Source organism: Debaryomyces hansenii (genome assembly GCF_000006445.2).
Source record: "Debaryomyces hansenii CBS767 chromosome A complete sequence".
NCBI lineage: Eukaryota > Fungi > Ascomycota > Pichiomycetes > Serinales > Debaryomycetaceae > Debaryomyces > Debaryomyces hansenii.
In genome coordinates this window covers 767,660-787,292 of record NC_006046.2, presented here as the reverse complement: position 1 = coordinate 787,292, position 19,633 = coordinate 767,660, and the positions used below count along the sequence as shown (strand labels likewise).

At 37.8% G+C, this 19,633-nt stretch overlaps 9 protein-coding genes across 9 annotated transcripts; 6 read left to right on the top strand and 3 right to left on the bottom strand. All coding sequences in view use genetic code 12, as the record gives it.

Moving 5' to 3' along the window:
- Positions 1-35: 35 nt before the first annotated feature.
- DEHA2D09526g (DEHA2D09526p) lies at positions 36-662 on the bottom strand (the record flags this gene model as incomplete). Its single annotated transcript, XM_458879.1, has 1 exon — positions 36-662. The coding sequence occupies one exon, from the start codon at positions 660-662 to the stop codon at positions 36-38; it is 627 nt and encodes a 208-aa protein (XP_458879.2).
- Positions 663-797: 135 nt separating this feature from the next.
- DEHA2D09504g (DEHA2D09504p) lies at positions 798-3,230 on the bottom strand (the record flags this gene model as incomplete). Its single annotated transcript, XM_458878.1, has 1 exon — positions 798-3,230. The coding sequence occupies one exon, from the start codon at positions 3,228-3,230 to the stop codon at positions 798-800; it is 2,433 nt and encodes an 810-aa protein (XP_458878.2).
- Positions 3,231-3,409: 179 nt separating this feature from the next.
- On the bottom strand, positions 3,410-4,086 carry DEHA2D09482g (DEHA2D09482p; the record flags this gene model as incomplete). Its single annotated transcript, XM_458877.1, has 2 exons — positions 3,410-3,977; positions 4,055-4,086. 2 exons carry the CDS (start codon positions 4,084-4,086, stop codon positions 3,410-3,412), a joined length of 600 nt encoding a protein of 199 aa, XP_458877.1.
- A 541-nt stretch (positions 4,087-4,627) lies between these two features.
- Positions 4,628-5,398, top strand: DEHA2D09460g (40S ribosomal protein S1; the record flags this gene model as incomplete). Its single annotated transcript, XM_458876.1, has 1 exon — positions 4,628-5,398. One exon carries the CDS (start codon positions 4,628-4,630, stop codon positions 5,396-5,398), a length of 771 nt encoding a protein of 256 aa, XP_458876.1.
- Positions 5,399-6,337: 939 nt separating this feature from the next.
- DEHA2D09438g (DEHA2D09438p) lies at positions 6,338-10,863 on the top strand (the record flags this gene model as incomplete). Its single annotated transcript, XM_458875.1, has 2 exons — positions 6,338-6,346; positions 6,499-10,863. The coding sequence occupies 2 exons, from the start codon at positions 6,338-6,340 to the stop codon at positions 10,861-10,863; spliced, it is 4,374 nt and encodes a 1,457-aa protein (XP_458875.2).
- Positions 10,864-11,514: 651 nt separating this feature from the next.
- Positions 11,515-12,428, top strand: DEHA2D09416g (60S ribosomal protein L6; the record flags this gene model as incomplete). The annotated part of the gene is made up of 2 exons (XM_458874.1): positions 11,515-11,526; positions 11,910-12,428. 2 exons carry the CDS (start codon positions 11,515-11,517, stop codon positions 12,426-12,428), a joined length of 531 nt encoding a protein of 176 aa, XP_458874.1.
- Positions 12,429-12,714: 286 nt separating this feature from the next.
- Positions 12,715-14,028, top strand: DEHA2D09394g (DEHA2D09394p; the record flags this gene model as incomplete). Its single annotated transcript, XM_458873.1, has 1 exon — positions 12,715-14,028. One exon carries the CDS (start codon positions 12,715-12,717, stop codon positions 14,026-14,028), a length of 1,314 nt encoding a protein of 437 aa, XP_458873.1.
- A 345-nt stretch (positions 14,029-14,373) lies between these two features.
- DEHA2D09372g (DEHA2D09372p) lies at positions 14,374-17,505 on the top strand (the record flags this gene model as incomplete). Its single annotated transcript, XM_458872.1, has 1 exon — positions 14,374-17,505. One exon carries the CDS (start codon positions 14,374-14,376, stop codon positions 17,503-17,505), a length of 3,132 nt encoding a protein of 1,043 aa, XP_458872.2.
- A 272-nt stretch (positions 17,506-17,777) lies between these two features.
- On the top strand, positions 17,778-19,553 carry DEHA2D09350g (DEHA2D09350p; the record flags this gene model as incomplete). The annotated part of the gene is made up of 1 exon (XM_458871.1): positions 17,778-19,553. One exon carries the CDS (start codon positions 17,778-17,780, stop codon positions 19,551-19,553), a length of 1,776 nt encoding a protein of 591 aa, XP_458871.2.
- Between the last annotated feature and the right edge of the window lie 80 nt (positions 19,554-19,633).

Here is a 19,633-nt window from a genome sequence, read left to right as displayed (position 1 = left end):
TTATAGACTTGAGAAAGCATAAAGTACAATTTCGTTTATCGTCTTCCTCCTTTACGCCCTTTCTTTTGTACTAGCTCAAACCCATCATCATCAACTATTGGTGCTGGTGGTTCATCTACATCCATAGAGTCACCATTTTGTACCAAAACTGGTGTCTCGTCTTCATCTTCATCTTCATCTTCACTATCGGAAACATCTGGATTATTAGGATCTTCATTAATTACAATTTTTTCCTGTTGACCTTGGCTTGATTGTACTTTTTGTTGCCATCTTGAGTAAAGTTCGTCTAAAACATCGTATTTCTTAAGGTAAACCTCTCTATAGATCTTCACAATCATGTCTGCAATAACAAGTGCGGATTCATTGTCAACCTCGGTGTCAAATTCATCAACCATAGCATATAATAAAGTTTCTTCAATCAATTGAACATCGACTATTCTTTCACTGAATAAATCTATCACTATACCTGAAATCCAGTCTCTCTTATCAGCAGAATTTGGGCCACCCCAGGAATTTATAACTGCAGTGTTTAGCTCATCCCATTTATAAATGCACATACAAACACCAAGTTCAAACTTTGCTTGCTGTTTTTCATCTCCAAATCTTAAGGAGTTCACTCCTTCTTCAGCTTCAATAAAGTCAGTAGGATCTATCAGGGTCATTTTACAAAGAAATCTACTTTAAACTAAAGATAACTGAAAATTTGACTAAATTTTTTTTTGTATTCGATGTCGCATCAAATAGATAAGATGCAGCGATATTCTATTTTTTCGGTATCAATTAACTACAAATATTGTTCAAAGTATACTACTTATTTCCTTGTCCCGCTTCAATACAGAAACAATTTCTTCTTCAGAAATATTCAAATTAATGAGACTATGTCTTTCGCCTCTGACATTTTGTTGTAAAATACCATTCTCAACTAACTCGTTAACAATGTATTTGAACCTAAGTATTCTAATGTTAGTATCTTTCAGATTAAAGGTTGAATCAAGGTTTTGGAGAAGACCATTCCCATATAGTAAGTCTATAAGAGTCATTTTAGAATCAATTGCCTCTAATACCTTATCACCGTCTCTGGAAGTAAGCATTGTTAACGAATTTTTCATCTCGTCTATTATATCACCCAACGAATTCTCTGCTAAACCAGAACGTTTCATTCTAAGTAATACACCAGCAAGAACTAGTTTGGACGCAAATGGTAAACTCATTAAGAATTGAGAGATCGGACTGTTGACCGTTTCATTGATGGCTTTAGAAATATGCGATATTTGTACATGATATGATTCATTTTCGATTTCCTGTTCATTTCCAGGATCTTCCTTACTGGATAAAAAATCCTTCTCAGCAATCTCAACAGCTCTGCGGCAAATAGTTAAAGCCCTTCTGGCATCTCCACTCACACTAGCCACCTTTCTGGACGCAAAACCAATAGCATCGCTGTTGATAATAACCTTTCTCTTATTCTGCTTCGTGAGCATATCTAATCTATGCTTTATAATTGACCCTAACTGCTCAAAAGTATAACCAATAAACTGAATTCTTCTCAACCCCAACCTTGAAGAGATTTTATTAGATAGCACTCGTTCAGGTAAATCCATGGTGTTTGCAACTGCGATAACAATCAATTTCGAATTAGAATACGTGGGCCAATTGAAAAAATTATACATGACGTTTTGCTTTTTAGTTACAATTTGATCCAATTCATCCATAAGTACAATCAAAGGTTTACGGGGTGTATCTTGACTAAAATAGCTCTCTAAGAGCAAGGCAGCATTCGATGCCGTAACCTTTAAACCACTGATCTTTTCCCATAATTTTTCATAAGCTACATTTGGCGAAAGCAATTTTAACCCATTTATTTCAAGGTAATCAAAATCATTCAACTCACCCATCTCGGTTAATTCTCTTAATTGTGCAATGACTTCTCGTACTGTCGCCGTCTTGCCTACTCCTGGAGTACCACTTACATATAAACAACAACCAGTTTGTTCCTGTATAGCAGTTTCTAGGTTTAGATAAATAGATGTAAATTCATCTTCACGACACGGTAATGAGGATAATCTGGTAGATGTGTGCAATTTTTCTTTCAACTCTTTGAATGCTTCTGACGATGCATCTACTCCTAAACTTCCATTTTTGCCATTCTCACCTTTAGATACACCCTTTTTCGGCTTTCTTGGAGATAACGCTAATATGGATGGTTTGGACGAATCTTTGATTTTCATTCTCTTATTTAAGGGACTCACGACAGAGGTGATGAATTGTCTCGACTCGTCATCAAATTTAGAATGATTATTCGGTATCTTTACACGTTTTTGTTTCTCCTTTACCGCCTTTGGCTTCAGACTTGCTTTCCTTTTCCTCGGACTTTTATTCTTGGACTCACTAGCGTCTTCGTCTGATTCGAGCTCATCGCTTGAAGGTTCATCCTGCAAATCTATGGCCGATTCAAATTCATCAGAGCTATCATTATTTTCTTCTTCTTCATCAAGTATTTGCTTAGATACAGTTTTTTGTTTAGGTTTCTTCGTTTCAACTTCATCTAGCTTGTCCTTTATTGACTTTGACTTGTCATGGGTCTTATTTGCGTTATAGGCGACTGGTACTGTTTTACGTCTGATAAATTCAATAAATTCATGGTGGTTCTTTTCGAACAACACACATAGATCCCTGAAGTCAAATACATCAGTGAATAACTCGCCAGCCGAATCGCATCCTCTTCGACATATAAAAGTACTTGCTTTATTGGAATCGTCAATTACAATATCATTGTTGAATTCTTCCTCTGATAGTATATTAACTTTGTCTATTATTTCACCTAACTTAACCTCGTCCAAGTAGGAAGTTATAAAAAGCTCATTCTCGTTAAGTTGAGACCTTTCTTTGTATTCTTCAACTTTAGGTAAATCGGCCTCCTCAATATCTCTCATTCGTATGAACCACGAAACAATAATGTCAAGAAAATTATCATTACCAAATTTAATCTCTTTAACAATTGCAACCTCAGGGGAATTATTATCTTGTTGAACAAGCAAGAAATCGCCCTCCTTAATTTCCAATTCGTCTTCTTCTCTTTTCAACGATATCTTTTGACTACTAGTAGATTTACCTCTTCGACTTCTACGAGACGGTGTTGTGGGCTCCCCATTAACACTATCGGTGTTATTTAACTCTGCATCATCCAAGAAATATTGCCATCCCTTTAGATCTCTTTGACTCTTTGCCATTGTCGTATATTAAAGATCAATTCTACCGTAGATCAGAGATAGTAACTGGAATCTTTCATGAAATGGGTTTCTATCGCGTCCTGTATATAGTTTTCGTCCGTTTATCTACAAGCTAACCAGGATCTATCATTAAAATCATACATTAATAGCAAATGCAATAGGTTGAGAGAATAAGACGTCTATTTATATAGGAGGATGGGCTCGCCAACGTTGACTATCTCGTCCAAATTCAATCGCAAGTCAAATGCTTTGGACAAGATGATTTTGAATATTTTCTGAACATTTATCGAGTGACTTGTAGAACAAAATATGACTGGGGCCTTCATGGCATGACCGAACTTCTTGGCCTGCTGCGTAATTTCCATCTGGTCCTGGTATGGTAAATCTATAAACTGGTCGTACTTGGTCCCCACCAAGAACGGAATCGCCGTCTTATTGAACCCTCTCACCTGTCTGTACCACTCCTTGATTGAATTCAACGTCGACTTGCGAGTAAGATCGAACATAAATAGTATTGCCACCGCGTCATTCGATACCAATGGAAGCATATTGATAAACTCCTTCTGTCCCCCTAAATCCCATATCGAGAACGTTATCACCGTATTGCGGATCTGTATCTTCTTGTCCATAAAATTCACCCCAAGTGTCTGAATGTAGTCTTCATCAAACGATCCCTCGACGTATTTCACCATCAACGATGTCTTGCCGATCTGCGAGTCTCCTATGAGCCCTATCTTGAGAGCCACCCTGTTCGTGTTAGTATTTGTCTCATGCGCTCTGTATCCACCTACGGTGCCCAAAATCTCTACAAATTCTTCACATACTGATTATTATGGTCTTCTTGTTGTTCTTCCATACTCTATGATCCTAGTATGTCCTTATTCGGTGCACAATTACGTATTATAGCTCAAATGTCTACCAAAACTCGTCTTCTGATTCGCTTTGTTTGCATTTCATTCCATTTTTCCCAAAACTCACGTGCTGAAGTCTTTTCCTAATTGGGAATATAGGTTTGACCCGATAGTTAATGGCAGCGTCCTGCAGGTTCCACCTTCGCCGGTCTCACCGGGACCCTCCACTGGGGGCCCGATTGATTGAATAAAAATGTCGCGGTCGGGAGCCCTCTTTGTCTCGTGGCTCATGAAAAGACAGTCACGGCGATACTATCCGTCAAAAGCTAATCTGTAAACGCCACCGGCCGGTTGCGCGCCTAATTCGAACAACAGATCCGCACACCCATACAAACAACTCAACCTGTAAACCCGCTCAGTGTTCGTCGGTGAAAAAAAAAATTCCTTAGTTAGTCCCCGTGAGACTGGATAAAAATATTGTGAAAAAAAACTTCAAAAGTAAGATTAATTAATTCTTATAATTAGTATTATACCTAAACTACAAGTATGGCTGTTGGTAAGAATAAGAGATTGTCCAAGGGTAAGAAGGGATTGAAGAAGAAGGTCATCGACCCTTTCACCAAGAAGGAATGGTTTGACATCAAGGCCCCATCCACCTTTGAAAACAGAGCCGTTGGTAAGACCTTAATTAACAGATCCACTGGTTTAAAGAATGCTGCTGACGGATTAAAGGGCCGTGTTGTCGAAGTCTGTTTAGCTGATTTACAAGGTTCTGAAGACCACTCTTCCAGAAAGGTCAAGTTGAGAGTTGATGAAGTCCAAGGTAAGAACTTGTTGACCAACTTCCACGGTATTGACTTCACCACCGACAAATTGAGATCTTTGGTCAGAAAATGGCAATCATTAGTCGAAGCTAACGTTACCGTTAAGACTTCCGATGATTACGTCTTGAGAATTTTTGCTATTGCCTTCACCAAGAGACAAGCTAACCAAATCAGAAAGACCACTTACGCCCAATCCTCTAAGTTGAGAGAAGTTAGAAAGAAGATGATTGAAATCATGCAAAGAGAAGTTTCCAACTGTACCTTAGCTCAATTAACCTCCAAGTTGATTCCAGAAGTCATTGGCCGTGAAATTGAAAAATCTACCCAAACCATCTTACCATTACAAAACATTCACATTAGAAAGGTTAAATTATTGAAACAACCAAAATTCGATTTAGGTTCTTTATTAGCCTTACACGGTGAAGGTTCTACTGAAGAAAAGGGCAAAAAAGTCTCCGCTGGTTTCAAGGATGTTGTCTTAGAAACTGTTTAAATTGAATTGTGAATCGTAGTCTACTTTTCTATTAAATAAAGGTTTTAAGTATTTCATTTAATAACATTACATTTCGTTATGTCGATTGTAGTAAATGTGTCCTTGAAGGGTGGCCGTGTAGTATCTGTATCATAGGGCCATGTTCTGCGGCGTGTTCTCGTGTGCTGGTCATATATTTTCGCTTGCTACGAGCTCAGACCTTGCAATACATCGCATGGTGCATTTTGCAGCTTTTATTTTTCCTCAAGATATCAGTTATTCTACTTGGTATTTCTATAGATTTCTCTTCTTTCGTGACATAGTCTCCTGTCAGACTCTGTTATTAAATTCTGCCATTAATTCTACCAAGGTTCCCAGCTACCTTCTGATAACCTCTTCCATCTTACCATGCATGTACCATCGTTTCCCAAATAGTCCAAGATAACATACATTATTAAATCCAGTCCCTATAGTCCTCCTATCGCTTTATTCTTCCTCCTATTCATCCTCATTTTACATCTACAATTAAACATTCCTATCTACAAATTATCACGAATTCTTGACAAAAATGAGAAATTATTGCAAAATATTCTGCTTAATGTTTACACCCCTAAAATGACACACTTCCACATAATCACCATAGCAATACCAATGGTAATACCAATACCTTCTTGGATCAAAAGAACCATCACGACATCTTATACATGCTTATATATTATAGTCAAAAAGACAATATCTCAGAAGACAATCGGTGAATGTACACGTGAGAGAGGCTATTAAAAAAAAATCGCAATCAAACGCAACGAAGAATTGCATTGTTTGTTCCTGAATTTTGAATTTGCTCCAGCTATAATACGGTCTACACCAGAAAAAACAAGTGAAATTAAAGAGTAATTAATTAATTCTATTCAATTGATTAGTTTGTTATTATCTTTAGTGGAAATATAATATATCAACACTATGGGGATAGTAAGTAGCATTATCGTGGGGCATTGATGAGGTTGAAAAATACCTATGTCATATCGGGATATGTTTTTTAACGAAGAACCGAATGAAGAGTGATTGGTTTTTCCAACAATTCTAATTGATTTCGAATAAAGCAAAGATACTAACGCATATAGCAAAAATCACCGCAAGATGTCGATCCTCGTCGTCCGAATAAGGAAGATATTGACGAACACAATAGAAGAGTGAATGCTAATTTGAATGTGAGAAGCGCTCCGTTAGATGGGTCTGACAATTCAGGGATTAAGAAACCTCCGCCGCCAGAGAAAGTTAGTGTTCGCGATCAAACTACGTTTTCCTGGGAGAACGTTGGTCCTTGGGAAAGCAGTTCGATCGAGGACAAGTCGAAGGCCTTGAAGGTTATGAAGTCGATTGAGAACTATGTCGTAGATCATTTTTACGGTGATTGGTACTGGAATAGTTCCTTAATGATCGGTACATGCTTCTTCTGCTGGTTGATAGCCAGACTTGGAGGAGGTATTTTGTCATTGGGGTTCATTTTGTTGTTCACCAATTCTGTCTACAGAGCCGAATTTAGGAGATTCAATAGAGATGTAAGAGATGACATGACCAGGGTTACTGCTAGCAATAGGTTAGAAAATGAATTGGAAACCATGGAATGGTTAAATTCTTTTATGGATAAGTTTTGGGTTATTTATATGCCAGCATTATCAGAACAAGTTATGTTCCAAGCTAACGAAGTTTTGAAAGATCAAGCACCAGGATTTGGTATTGAAGCCTTGTCATTGGATGAGTTCACTCTTGGTTCCAAAGCACCAAGAGTTGATAGTATCAAGTCTTATACGAGAAAGGGCCATGATCATATTGAGATGGATTGGGCGTTTTCCTTTGCACCAAATGATACTGATGATATGACTAAGAATGAAATTAAAAGAAAGATCAACCCAAAGGTTGCCTTAGGTGTCAGGGTGGGTAAGGCTTTTATTAGTAAATCTTTACCAATTTTAGTAGAAGACATGTCGTTTAAAGGACGCATGAATATTAAATTAAAGTTGAATCATAACTTTCCACACGTTAAAATGGTATCTATTCAGTTTTTGGAAGCACCTGCTATTGATTATGTTTTGAAGCCTGTTGGTGGTGATACCTTTGGGCTTGACATTATGTCTCTTATCCCTGGTTTAGCCTCTTTTGTTAACGGATTAATCCATGCCAATTTGAGACCTATGTTATATGCTCCTAATTCTTTGGATATTGATGTTGAAGAATTGTTGGCCCAGCTGTCTTTGGGTGCAATTGGTTGTCTTGCCATTACTGTTAAGCGTTGTACTAACTTGAAGCCTACTGAAAAAACCAAGCAGCTTCATCCTTATGTACAAATGAAAATTGAATGTAACGCTGATATCGACGAGAGAACAAAGGTTAAGAAACTGATTTCATCTCCGGTGTTCATGGAAACCAAATATATATTATTGAATCAGTTAGAGTCAAATTTCTTGAACTTTAATGTTTACAATTTGATCGAGCAGGAACAAAATGATAAATTAATTGGTAATGTTCAGATTCCGTTAGCCGACTTATTGCAAAAGGAGACGTTTAATGATGTTACAAAGAATATCATGGAAGGTGGTAAAGTTGTTGGTAAGATTGAGTATGACCTTAAGTACTTCCCAATCTTAGAACCAATGGTTTTAGAAGATGGTAGTAAGAAAGAGATTACCGAGTCAGAGGTTGGTATTATGAAATTGACCTTACACGAGGCTAAGGATTTGGATATCACTCAGTCAGTTGTTGGTATTTTAAATCCATATGCTGAAATTTATGTCAATCACGAATTGGTTAAGAGTTGCCGTCGACTTAGACAGAATAATGAACCATCATGGGATCAAACAATTGAATCATTAATTACTCAACAATCTGAAACTACTGTTACCGTTCTTATCAAAGATTCTGTTGAAGATGCTGTTGTTGGTCAATTGGAAGCAAACTTACAAGACTTAGTATTTGAAAGTGGTAGAGGTCAAGAATGGATTCAATGTGCCCCTGTTAGACCTGATGCACCTCCAACTAAGGTTAGAATTGGTGCTACATGGAAGGCTTTAGGTATGACCGATGAAAATGTTGATACTCATTTCAATGCTTCTATCGGAGGTCTCAGAATTCACTTGCGTTCTGCAACCGGTCTTAAGAATTTGGAAGCTGTTGGTAAAGTTGATCCTTATGTTAGAGTTATGATGAATGGTAATATCAGAGGCAAGACTCTGACCATTGCTGATACATTAGATCCCGCGTTTAACCATGTTTGTTTTGTTCCAATCGCCAATGATCATCAACATATCTTATTAGAAGTTATGGATGAAGAAGCAGACCAGAATGATAGAAGCTTAGGTACTTGCGCAGTCCATGTTAACGAATTTTTAAAGAAAAACGACGAAGGGTATTATTTGGGATACGATGGTTCGAACGAAATTATTGAACAACCTGTTTTACTCAATGGCCAACATCAAGGTTTCATGTCTTATTCGGTTTCATTTGTTCCAACTATTCCGGTTTACACACTCTCTCAAATGAATAACAAAGATAAATACTTAGAACACTTGAAGAAGAAGGAAGCTGACGAAGCTGAACAAAGAAGAAAGGATGAAAAGAAGTTCAAAGAACATCCAGATGAATATCAATGGGTTGACATTGAAGATGACGAATTACCAGAAGTTGAAAGAATTCACATGCCATTAGAAACAGCTATTAAATATAGAACGGGTAATATCAATGTTTATATCGAAGGAGGCAAATTCAGCAAACCAGATTTTTTTGTTCATACTCTATTTGATGATCATGCTTACCCATCATCTGTTACAGCTAGAACTGAAGGTAGGAAATTGGATGTTAAATCTAAAAGTGAAGCATTTATTAGAGATTTACCAAACTCCAAGCTCATTTTTAGACTTGCTAAAAAATTCGAAGTCGATAAGGAAAAGGATATTGTTCATGAAAAGACTTTCGATACCCTTGAAATATTAAAGAGATCGTATGACAACCCAATTGACTTGAAAATTAACGAAAAGAATACTATTAGGGTGCAGTTAGAATATATTCCATCAGCCGTGAAGTTAGCACCATTTGATACGATCTTAGATGTTGGTAAGTTTAAGTTGGATATTTTGAGTGCCGAAGGCTTAAAATCAGTTGATTCTAATGGTAAGTCAGATCCATTCCTTAGTGTTAAGCTTGATGGTGTTGAGATTTATAAGACTGATAAGAAGAGAAAGACATTAGATCCTGTTTGGAACGAGTCGGTTGACATCCCATTAATGTCAAGATCTAGACAAATAGTGTTATTGGAAGTTTATGACTGGGATTTAACACATAAGCCTGATTTATTAGGTAGAATCAACTTAGACATGTCTACTATAGAACCATTGAGATCTACACAATTTACTGTCAACTTTGATACTCAAGGAATTTTAAACTTGAGAGGAACATTCAGACCAGAATATCTCAGACCAACACTCGATTCAGAAAGTGGATTGCCACTTGATTTAAGTTCCGTTGCTAACGTACCGTTAAAAGCCGTTGGTGGTGGTGTTGGCTTGGCTGCGGATGGTGTCGGCATGGCAGCTAACGGTGTTGGTGGAGTTGGTAAGGGTCTCGGTAAGGGCGTAGGTAAGGGTGGATCCTTTATCAAGGGATTCGGTAGACTGAAGAAGAAGCAATCAATGGATGAAGAAGGTGGCGCACAAGCTAACAACGAATTCGATGAAACTGCATCTCATATGAGTGGAAGAACAGGACAAACCGGCGTAACTGGTAGAAGTGGAGCAGGCCAAAGTCAATTGCAAAAGAGGGAAGAAGGCGCCGATCATGAAGGAGAAGAAGGCGAGGGGCGCGAAGAAGGAGAAGGCGAAGAAGAAGAAGAAGAAGAAGAAGAAGAAGAAGAAGAAGAAGGAGCAGCACGCCCAGGAGAGACCGGCGATCCCAAGAAAGATGAAAAGGCCGACAAAATGGCAGAAAACATTAAGGTGGACAAGCCAGCTGGCGAAGTCCATGCAGCTCCTAACATCCATGCCGACCTACTCCCACCATTACAGAAACCTAACTTTGGTTTTGTAACAGGATTAAACAATGACTCGGATACAAGCAGTGTTGTCACCAGTATGAATGCTCCCGACACCTTACCTGGCAGAATTGCCATTGTAAGTGCGCACGGCTTCTCGAGTCCTGTTCTCGAGGTGAAGACTATCTTGAAGACCGCTACCAAGGACAGAACCTTATTCAGAACCCGTGGTGCTAAGTTGCACGAAGACGGATACAGATGGAACGAATCAATTCCTTTCAGATCGGCATCGTCCAATGAGTTGATTTTCCTCGTGAGGGAATCACACAAATTCGGAAAGAAGGTTGAATTGGCTCTGGCAAGACTTCCATTGGTAGAAGCATTGAACAAGACCGAGGATTTCACTTTCCAAACTGGCCAGGGTACCTTGGTTGTCAACGTCACCTATCTTGACACTGGTATTTAGACGAGCAAGTGTGCTTGCTATTTATTTTTCTTTTCTGTTTTATATGTTATTATTTTACCGTTCTATGTCTCTCATTATTGTATTATTTACGCTTTAGTTAATATGACATTTTTATTTAACTATAGACCGTAACCGGTGAATCTTCCTCGAAGAACCGACAGACCGATGAGCGCTTTTTGAACCGAAAATCACTACTACCAACCGGTCTTACTGTCAACGTTATATCACGTCTTGCATTACGACCATGCTATGTTTCACATTAACCTTATACCTTATGCGGGACGACTATCGCTTTGCAGCCATCCTCCCCCGCCTCCATAAGTATCCCCCAAACCCATCCACCAACATCAGGTGCGGTGTGTGACTGCTTTTCCACAAGTCACATGGCACATACTATACCAGTCGTCAGAACGCTGGTATAAGCACGCACTCATCCAATGGGTGGGCCATTTGATAGGGTTGATTTATAAGCATTTGCGAAAAACTTACGTAATAGAAGCCTGCTAAATTTTGTGAGCGAAAAAGTTGTTTTGTGTCATCTTGTTCGAGGTTGGCTCATAGTGCTACCAGTGTGAAAAATAGCTATTCAGAAAAAACACCTAAAATTTTAAAGTACTATTGATTTATAATTATCACCAAAACTAGATCAAAATGAGCCAAATTGTATGTTATAAGTGATTTAAAGGATACACGATGCAGTGTGTGGATGGAACATGAATGTATATGGGTCTGGGCAAGTGGGATGTTCGAATATCGATGGCCGAAAAATTTTTCAATGATGGAAAAATAGCCAAACGAGACGTCTATCGACGAGGATATACCAGAAAATGTGATGTGAGAGGAATGAGATCACACAGACGAAGTAGGACACCCACCAACGGAATAACAGAAAATATGACCAAACGTTGAAAATGGTTCATAATCGTAGAACCGGGACATAAGTGGTGAAAGGATAATATCAGCACTACCAGAGACCGAAGAATACGTCATGAAGACCATACACTCAAACGTGCAAAAAATATGGGCATTTTACTAACTAATTATAGGCTCCAAAGTGGTACCAATCTGAAGACGCTCCAGTCGCAAGACAAACCAGAAAGACTTCTCGTCCACAAAAGTTACGTGCCTCGTTAGTTCCAGGTACCGTCTTGATTTTGTTGGCCGGTAGATTCAGAGGTAAGAGAGTTGTTTACTTAAAGAACTTAGAAGACAACACCTTATTGGTTTCCGGTCCATTCAAGGTCAACGGTGTTCCATTAAGAAGAGTTAACTCTCGTTACGTCATTGCCACCTCCACCAAGGTTAACGTTGAAGGTGTTGATGTTTCCAAGTTCAACGTTGAATACTTTGCTAGAGAAAAGGTTCCAAGATCCAAGAAGTCTGAAGCTGAATTCTTCAACGAAGCTCAACCAAAGAAAGAAATCAAGGCTGAAAGAGTTGCTGACCAAAAGTCTGTCGATGCCTCTTTATTATCTGAAATCAAGAAAACTCCATTATTAAAGCAATACTTATCTGCTTCTTTCTCCTTAAAGAGCGGTGACAAACCACATTTATTAAAGTTCTAAATTGAATTTTAATTACTTTTAATATCAATTGTTATAGTTATGAAGTTATAGTGGTGTAAATTTTTCTATTTGTATATTTAATACAGTTTTTGAACGTTAATTGCCATGTTGTAGTAGCCGTGTTAGACATTATTCTCTAGTACTAGTACTTAAGGTCCATCGCACGTGCAGTACTGGTTGAAAAAAAAATTTCTATACCTCATCTCGTTTTATTTTATATAAGGCTAGCCTAGTTTACAATATATACTAACAAATACACTAGTTATAACTTATTGATAGAATAATAATGTCTAGTTTAATCCCAATTTCCACCTATAACTTAGCCCTTCAACCATTCAACCCGGTTCAAGCTATTGATGATGAATATCCAGTCACCATCAGATTAACCTTAGCTGCTGTTGACCCAGAAGCCGTTGATGATAAAGCAGAACCATCCACCTTAAGATTATTGAAGAGATCTAACTTATTCGTTGACGACGAAGATCTTGATGATGATTTATTAGACATCGAAGCTGAAGAAGCTGACGAATTAGATTCCGAAGAAGAAGAAGAAGAAGTCAAGCCAAAGAACAAGAAGAAGCAAAACAAGAAGAAGGTCGAAGAAGAAGAAGAAGACGAAGATGAAGAAGATCTTGATATTGACGGATCTTCTGACGAAGAAGACGACGAAGATGTTTCCGAATTTGTCGTTTGTACTTTATCTCCAAAGGTTCAATTCCAACAAACCATTGACCTTACTATCACCCCAGATGAAGAAGTTTACTTTGTTGTTACTGGTTCTTACCCTGTTCACTTGACCGGTAACTACGTTGAACACCCAGCTGATGAAGATTCCGAAGACGAATACGATGAAGACAGCGAAGACGACTACAACTTGACTCCAGATGAAGATGAAATCATTGGTGGTGAAGAATACGACTTAGATGACTTGGAAGATGCTTCCGATATCGAAAACAAAATCGAAGAATTAGTCGAAGAAGAAGCCCAAGGCTCCAAGAAGAGAAACGCCGAAGAACCAGAAGCTCCAACTTCTAAGAAGTCAAAGAAGGCCAAGAAGGAAGACAAAAAGTCTGTTCAATTCACCAAGGACTTAGAACAAGGCCCAACTGGCTCTACCTTAGTTGAAGAAAAGACCGAAAAGAAGGGAAAGAAGGAAAAGGCTAAGAAGGAAGAACCAAAGAAGGAAGAACCAAAGAAGGAACAACCAAAAAAGGAACAACCAAAGAAGGAACAACCAAAGAAGGAAGAAGCCTCTAAGAAGTTCCCAACCAAGACCTTATTAGGTGGTGTTGTCACCGAAGACAGAAAAACTGGTAAGGGTCAAACTGCCAAATCCGGTAACAAAGTTGGTATCAGATACATCGGTAAATTGAAAAATGGTAAAGTTTTCGATAAGAACACCTCTGGTAAGCCCTTCGTGTTTGGCTTAGGCAAAGGTGAATGTATCAAAGGTTTCGACTTAGGTGTCGCTGGTATGGCTGTTGGTGGTGAAAGAAGAGTTGTTATTCCACCAAAGATGGGCTACGGTAGTCAAGCTTTACCAGGTCTTCCTGCTAATTCTGAATTAACTTTCGATATCAAGTTAGTATCTATCAAATAGATCTACAAGGTGCATTAATTTAGCTTCTTTACTGTCATTTATATATATAATTCTGTTTAATATACTAAAAAGCTCATCGACTTAATGTGGTCGTTCCTGACGGAACGCGTTCTTAAAAAAAAAACTGTCGTATAAAATTTTAGACGCTCTCGCTGAGTAAATTTTAGATATAAAAGTAGCTTTTACTAATAAACTGAAAGGCATTGAAGAAAGTATGTTCTAATACAGTCGTAATTGAAGAAAATGAGAGGAATTTTATATTGCCGTTTTTTCATACCAAAAAAGATTTCAAATAGCTTCTAAAGATGGTAATACTAACAATTGTTTAGCAATTTTCAATAAGAAATGCCAAAGTTAATAAGTAACACAACGAGCGCTTTAGCGAGTATATCGGCGCATCGTCCGATTCACATCATTATTGCTACAGCGTTATTAGCTTCAATAGCTTATCTTTCAGTGGTTAATGAGTATGTTCCAGAAAATTTCGAGTTTGACTACTCGATAAGTTACTATCACCCGCCAGGGACTTCAGACTACAAAAACTGGATGCAAATCGATGATCCGAACGGGTATCCTAAGGCTGAAAGGTTTTCTGTTGCACCATTGAGATTTAAACGAGTACACAATCAACAAATTCCTCTGATTAAAAGCACCTTCAGTGGCAGTAACAACAACGAGCGTATTTTAGTTACAAAGACAGACGAACTAGAAAGTACATTAAACTCGATGGATAAGGTTACGTATAATGGTATGACATGGAAGGCCAGACATGCTAACAGAATTACCAGATATTATGAATACCTTCGTGGTGGCCTTCTTAAGATTAAATCGGCGATCCAAGGTGCTGAAAAATTCGACGTTGGGTTAATTGCAGTGGCTTACATAGCTATGTGGTATACTTTGATTAAGGTTTTTTACGATATGAAGCAAGTTGGCTCCAACTTCTGGTTGGCGTTTTCTACCATTACTTCTTCTACTTTTGCATTCCTTTTCGCCTTAGTCACAACCACTAAAGTTTTGGATACTAAAGTTCCTTTATTAAGTATCACTGAGGGTATTCCTTTCTTAGTGGCAATTATCGGTTTCAAGCATAAGGTTTCAATTGCAACTTTAGTTCTGAAGGCTTCAACATCTCCAGAGGATGTTAGGACTATCGTTTCTAACGCCATTTCGTCTCATACAGTCAGCTTATTGAGAGACCATATTGTTGTTGTTGGAGCGTTGCTTACTTGTGCAATGTATGCTCCACATTTGGAAGGATTAAAGAACTTCTGTATTTTAAGTTCAATTATCTTAGCCTTTGATTTATTGCTAGTTTATACATTCTTTTCTGCTATTTTGGCATTGAAAGTTGAAATCAACAGAGCTCGTCGTACCGAGTACTTGAAAAATGCCTTAGAAGAAGATGGAATTTCCTCAATAATTGCCCAAAATGTTGCAACCCAATCTTCCAGTATTGAACATCCTAACGAAGCATCAATCTTCAGCTCGCAAGAAACTTCTATTGTTTCTTTCAAAGTTGCTATGATTGCTGGGTTTTTTGGATTTCATGCCTTTTGGTTGAGTAGTTCTTGGTTATACAACGCAACTGGTGGTGATTCTATCAGTATTTTCTCGAATGCCAGGAATTTATCTAAGACTACTGCCAAACATATATCAATTGGTCAACATGGTACTGTGGTAACATTATTGACCCCAACTGTTTATATGCCATTAGGATTATTGGTCCAATCCGAGGATTTCATTTTATTATGTTTAGAACATATCAGTCATGCTATTAGAGATAGTCTTATTTCAAAATGTTTGTTATTCGGATTTGCTATTTCAATTTCAACAAATGCATACTTCTTGAATGCATCTCGTTATCAAGTTTCGGCAACAAACAAGTTAATTGAAAAGGAAATATCTAGGCCCAAATCGGGAGTTGAAAGAAGAAGAAGTTCTGTTGTTGCCTCATCAAAGGCTTTACTGGGCTCAGGTATTGAAAATAACAAAATTACAGCTGTTGATTTAGATGAATCGGATTCCTCCAGTGACGAAGATTTGGAAATATCTGCTCCTTCCAAGAATTTGCCTTTAGATGAATGCGTTGCGGTGATGAAAGAGGGTAAGGTTAAGGAATTGAATAACAATGAAATTTCGTCCTTAGTTGTTGCTGGTAAATTGCCATTATACGCCTTGGAAAAACAATTAGCGGATAATACTAGAGCCGTACTTGTTCGTCGTAAAGCTATTGCAAAATTAGCTAATGCTCCTGTCTTAGATACCAAGCGTTTACCTTACGCTCATTATGATTATGATAGAGTTTTTGGTGCATGTTGTGAGAATGTTATCGGTTATATGCCATTACCAGTTGGGGTTGCAGGTCCATTAATTATCGATGGTAAACCATACCATATCCCAATGGCAACTACTGAAGGTTGTTTGGTTGCATCTACTATGCGTGGTTGTAAAGCCATTAATGCTGGTGGTGGGGTAGAATCTGTTTTGACTCAAGATGGTATGACTAGAGGTCCGTGTGTTTCTTTTCCTTCATTGTCTAGAGCTGGTGCTTGTAAGTTATGGTTAGACTCTGAAGAAGGTCAAAAGACGATTAAGAAGGCTTTTAATTCTACCTCAAGATTTGCTCGTTTGCAACATATTCAAACTGCATTAGCGGGTACTTTACTTTTCATTCGTTTTAGAACAACTACTGGTGATGCTATGGGTATGAATATGATCTCTAAAGGTGTGGAATATTCTCTTAAATACATGTCAGAAGAATGTGACTGGAGTGATATGGAAGTGATATCTGTTTCAGGTAATTATTGTACCGATAAAAAACCGGCTGCTATCAATTGGATTGAAGGTAGAGGTAAGTCTGTTGTTGCAGAAGCTAGAATCCCAGCATCTGTTGTTCAGAAAGTTCTTAAATCAGATGTTGACGCGTTGGTTGAATTAAATATTAGTAAGAATTTAGTCGGTTCAGCTATGGCTGGTTCAGTAGGTGGTTTCAACGCTCATGCGGCCAATTTGGTTACGGCCGTCTTCTTAGCTTGTGGACAAGATCCAGCTCAGAACGTTGAATCGTCGAACTGTATCACATTGATGAAAAACGTGGGTGGTGATTTACAAATCTCCGTTTCTATGCCTTGTATTGAAGTTGGTACAATTGGAGGTGGTACAATTTTGGAACCTCAAGGCGCCATGTTAGATTTATTAGGCGTACGTGGACCTCATCCTACTAATCCAGGTGATAATGCTAGGCAATTAGCACGTATCGTTGCGTCTGCAGTCTTAGCTGCAGAACTTTCGCTTTGTTCTGCCTTAGCTGCTGGTCATTTAGTTCAATCCCATATGCAACATAACCGTAAAGGTGCTGGCCCTCCAGCAAATGGACATGCTCCAAACGGGAAAGCTCCAGAAATCACCGATACTAAAAATACTGCGGAATTGAGCCGTCTTAAAGAAGGATCAGTTAATTGTATTCGTTCTTGATGAGTATTTACTAATGTACTAATGGCTTTAAACAGAAAAATTTACTATAATTCATAGTCTTGGGCCAACAAATTAAATTATGCTTTGTCAAGCAACAACCTTCTTTGTAAAATTCTCTGCATTATTAATAGATAAAATTTAATACATATTATAATCGTTATAGAGTTCTCCAAAGTGAGTGAGTCAACAATGCTAATTTCCACCGCGAAATAAAGAATCTCATCAAATATCTCCATTTTTATACATATATTATATATACCCCATTATAAAACATGAGTAACAACGGTCCATCTCAAGAAATTGGAGCCCCTATTCCAAGTAATACACCTCATGCAGTTTCTGTAACCTTACCAACATGGGAGGCTACAGTAGGGTATGAGGAAGGTGAAGATTGGGTTGTGAATAAAATGAGTTCTGGGTATCCAAGATTTTTCATACATTCAGTTATACAGGATTTGGCGAACAATATCGAAGCAAAATATGGTAGAGAAGGTGAAAGATGTATGGTATTTCCTTCCTATAGTGTTGCTAAAAGATGTAGAGAATTCGTTAAAGCAAAAAGTGATAAATCAAATTTATCAGTTAGAATCTTGCAATTAAGTACAGCTCCACCAGAAGACGAATTGGAAAAATCCCTGGTTATCGAATCAAATATAGGTGTTATTTTTTTCCCTTCCAGTGAATTCCCATTGGCTAAGAATTATTGGCAACATTCGGGTGAAGGTATTAGTTCGAGAATGGGTGAATATGTATTGAAAGAAATATTTCACAAGGAAAAGAAACCTAGTACATATAAAGGAAGCCATATGAAACAAGAATTACAAGCACAAAGAATTCAGCAAAGATCACCTTCGCTTTCCAAATCTTTGCAATCGCCTAGTTTTTCATCAAACGAAGAAACAGAGAAGGAATTTAACACGTTCATTGAACAAAAGTACGGTAGAGTTTTGGACTTAAAATTTGCAGCGCAAGCCAAAGTAGCATTGAGGAGAAGAATCTGTGGTAAGATCGATAAGTCCCATAGCCAAGAAGACGAAATGCAAAAAGCTAGACGTGGTAAACATTTAAGTGAAACTGATGTCTACTTGTATCCATCAGGAATGGCAGCTATTTTCAATGCTCACCACGCTTTATTACAAGTAGCGGAAACAAAAAATAAGTCGGTTTGTTTTGGATTCCCATATGTTGATACTTTAAACATCTTAAAGAAGTTTGGTCCTGGTGTTCATTTCTTTGGTTTTGGGGATGATGAATCGTTGGAAGATATGGAATCACAATTGAAAAGTGGCGAAATAAAAATTACCGCTTTGTTTTGTGAATGTCCATCTAATCCATTATTGAAGACACCAAATTTAAAAAAGATTAGGGAGTTGGCTGACGAATATAATTTTGCAGTAGTGATAGATGAAACTGTTGGTAATTTTGTCAATATCCACGTTTTACCATATGCTGATATTGTTGCTTCTTCTTTAACAAAAGTATTTTCTGGTGATTCTAATGTTATGGCAGGATCGTTAATCTTGAATCCTGAGTCGAAAATGTATCATACATTGAAGAAGTATTTTGACGATGAGTATGAAGATTTATTCTGGGCTGAAGATGCTTTATATTTAGAAAGAAACTCTCGTGATTTTGCTGAAAGATCGGCTAAAATTAATGAAACTGCTTTGGCAACGGTCGATTTATTACAACAGAATCCTTTGATTTCAAAGGTGTATTACCCATCGATTTCTGATACTAAGCATTATTATGACGCCATTAAGACACCTAATGGTGGATATGGTGGATTGATATCTTTCATCTTTAAAGAACCAGAAGATGCGATATGTTTTTTCAATGCCGTTAATTTACATAAGGGTCCATCCTTGGGAACTAATTTCACTTTGGCTTGTCCATATGCTATTTTAGCACACTATCAAGAATTAGACGAGATAGCAAAGTGGGACATCGATAGAAATTTGATCAGAATTAGTATTGGTTTAGAGCTGGAGTCTGATTTACTCGGTGTTTTGAACAAGAGTTTAAAACAAGCGGCAGCCCAACATTAGGTTCAAAAAGTTCATTATTCATATAGATAGTAATACATAGATATCTATCCAATGCTTATATACAATGCAATACTACAACA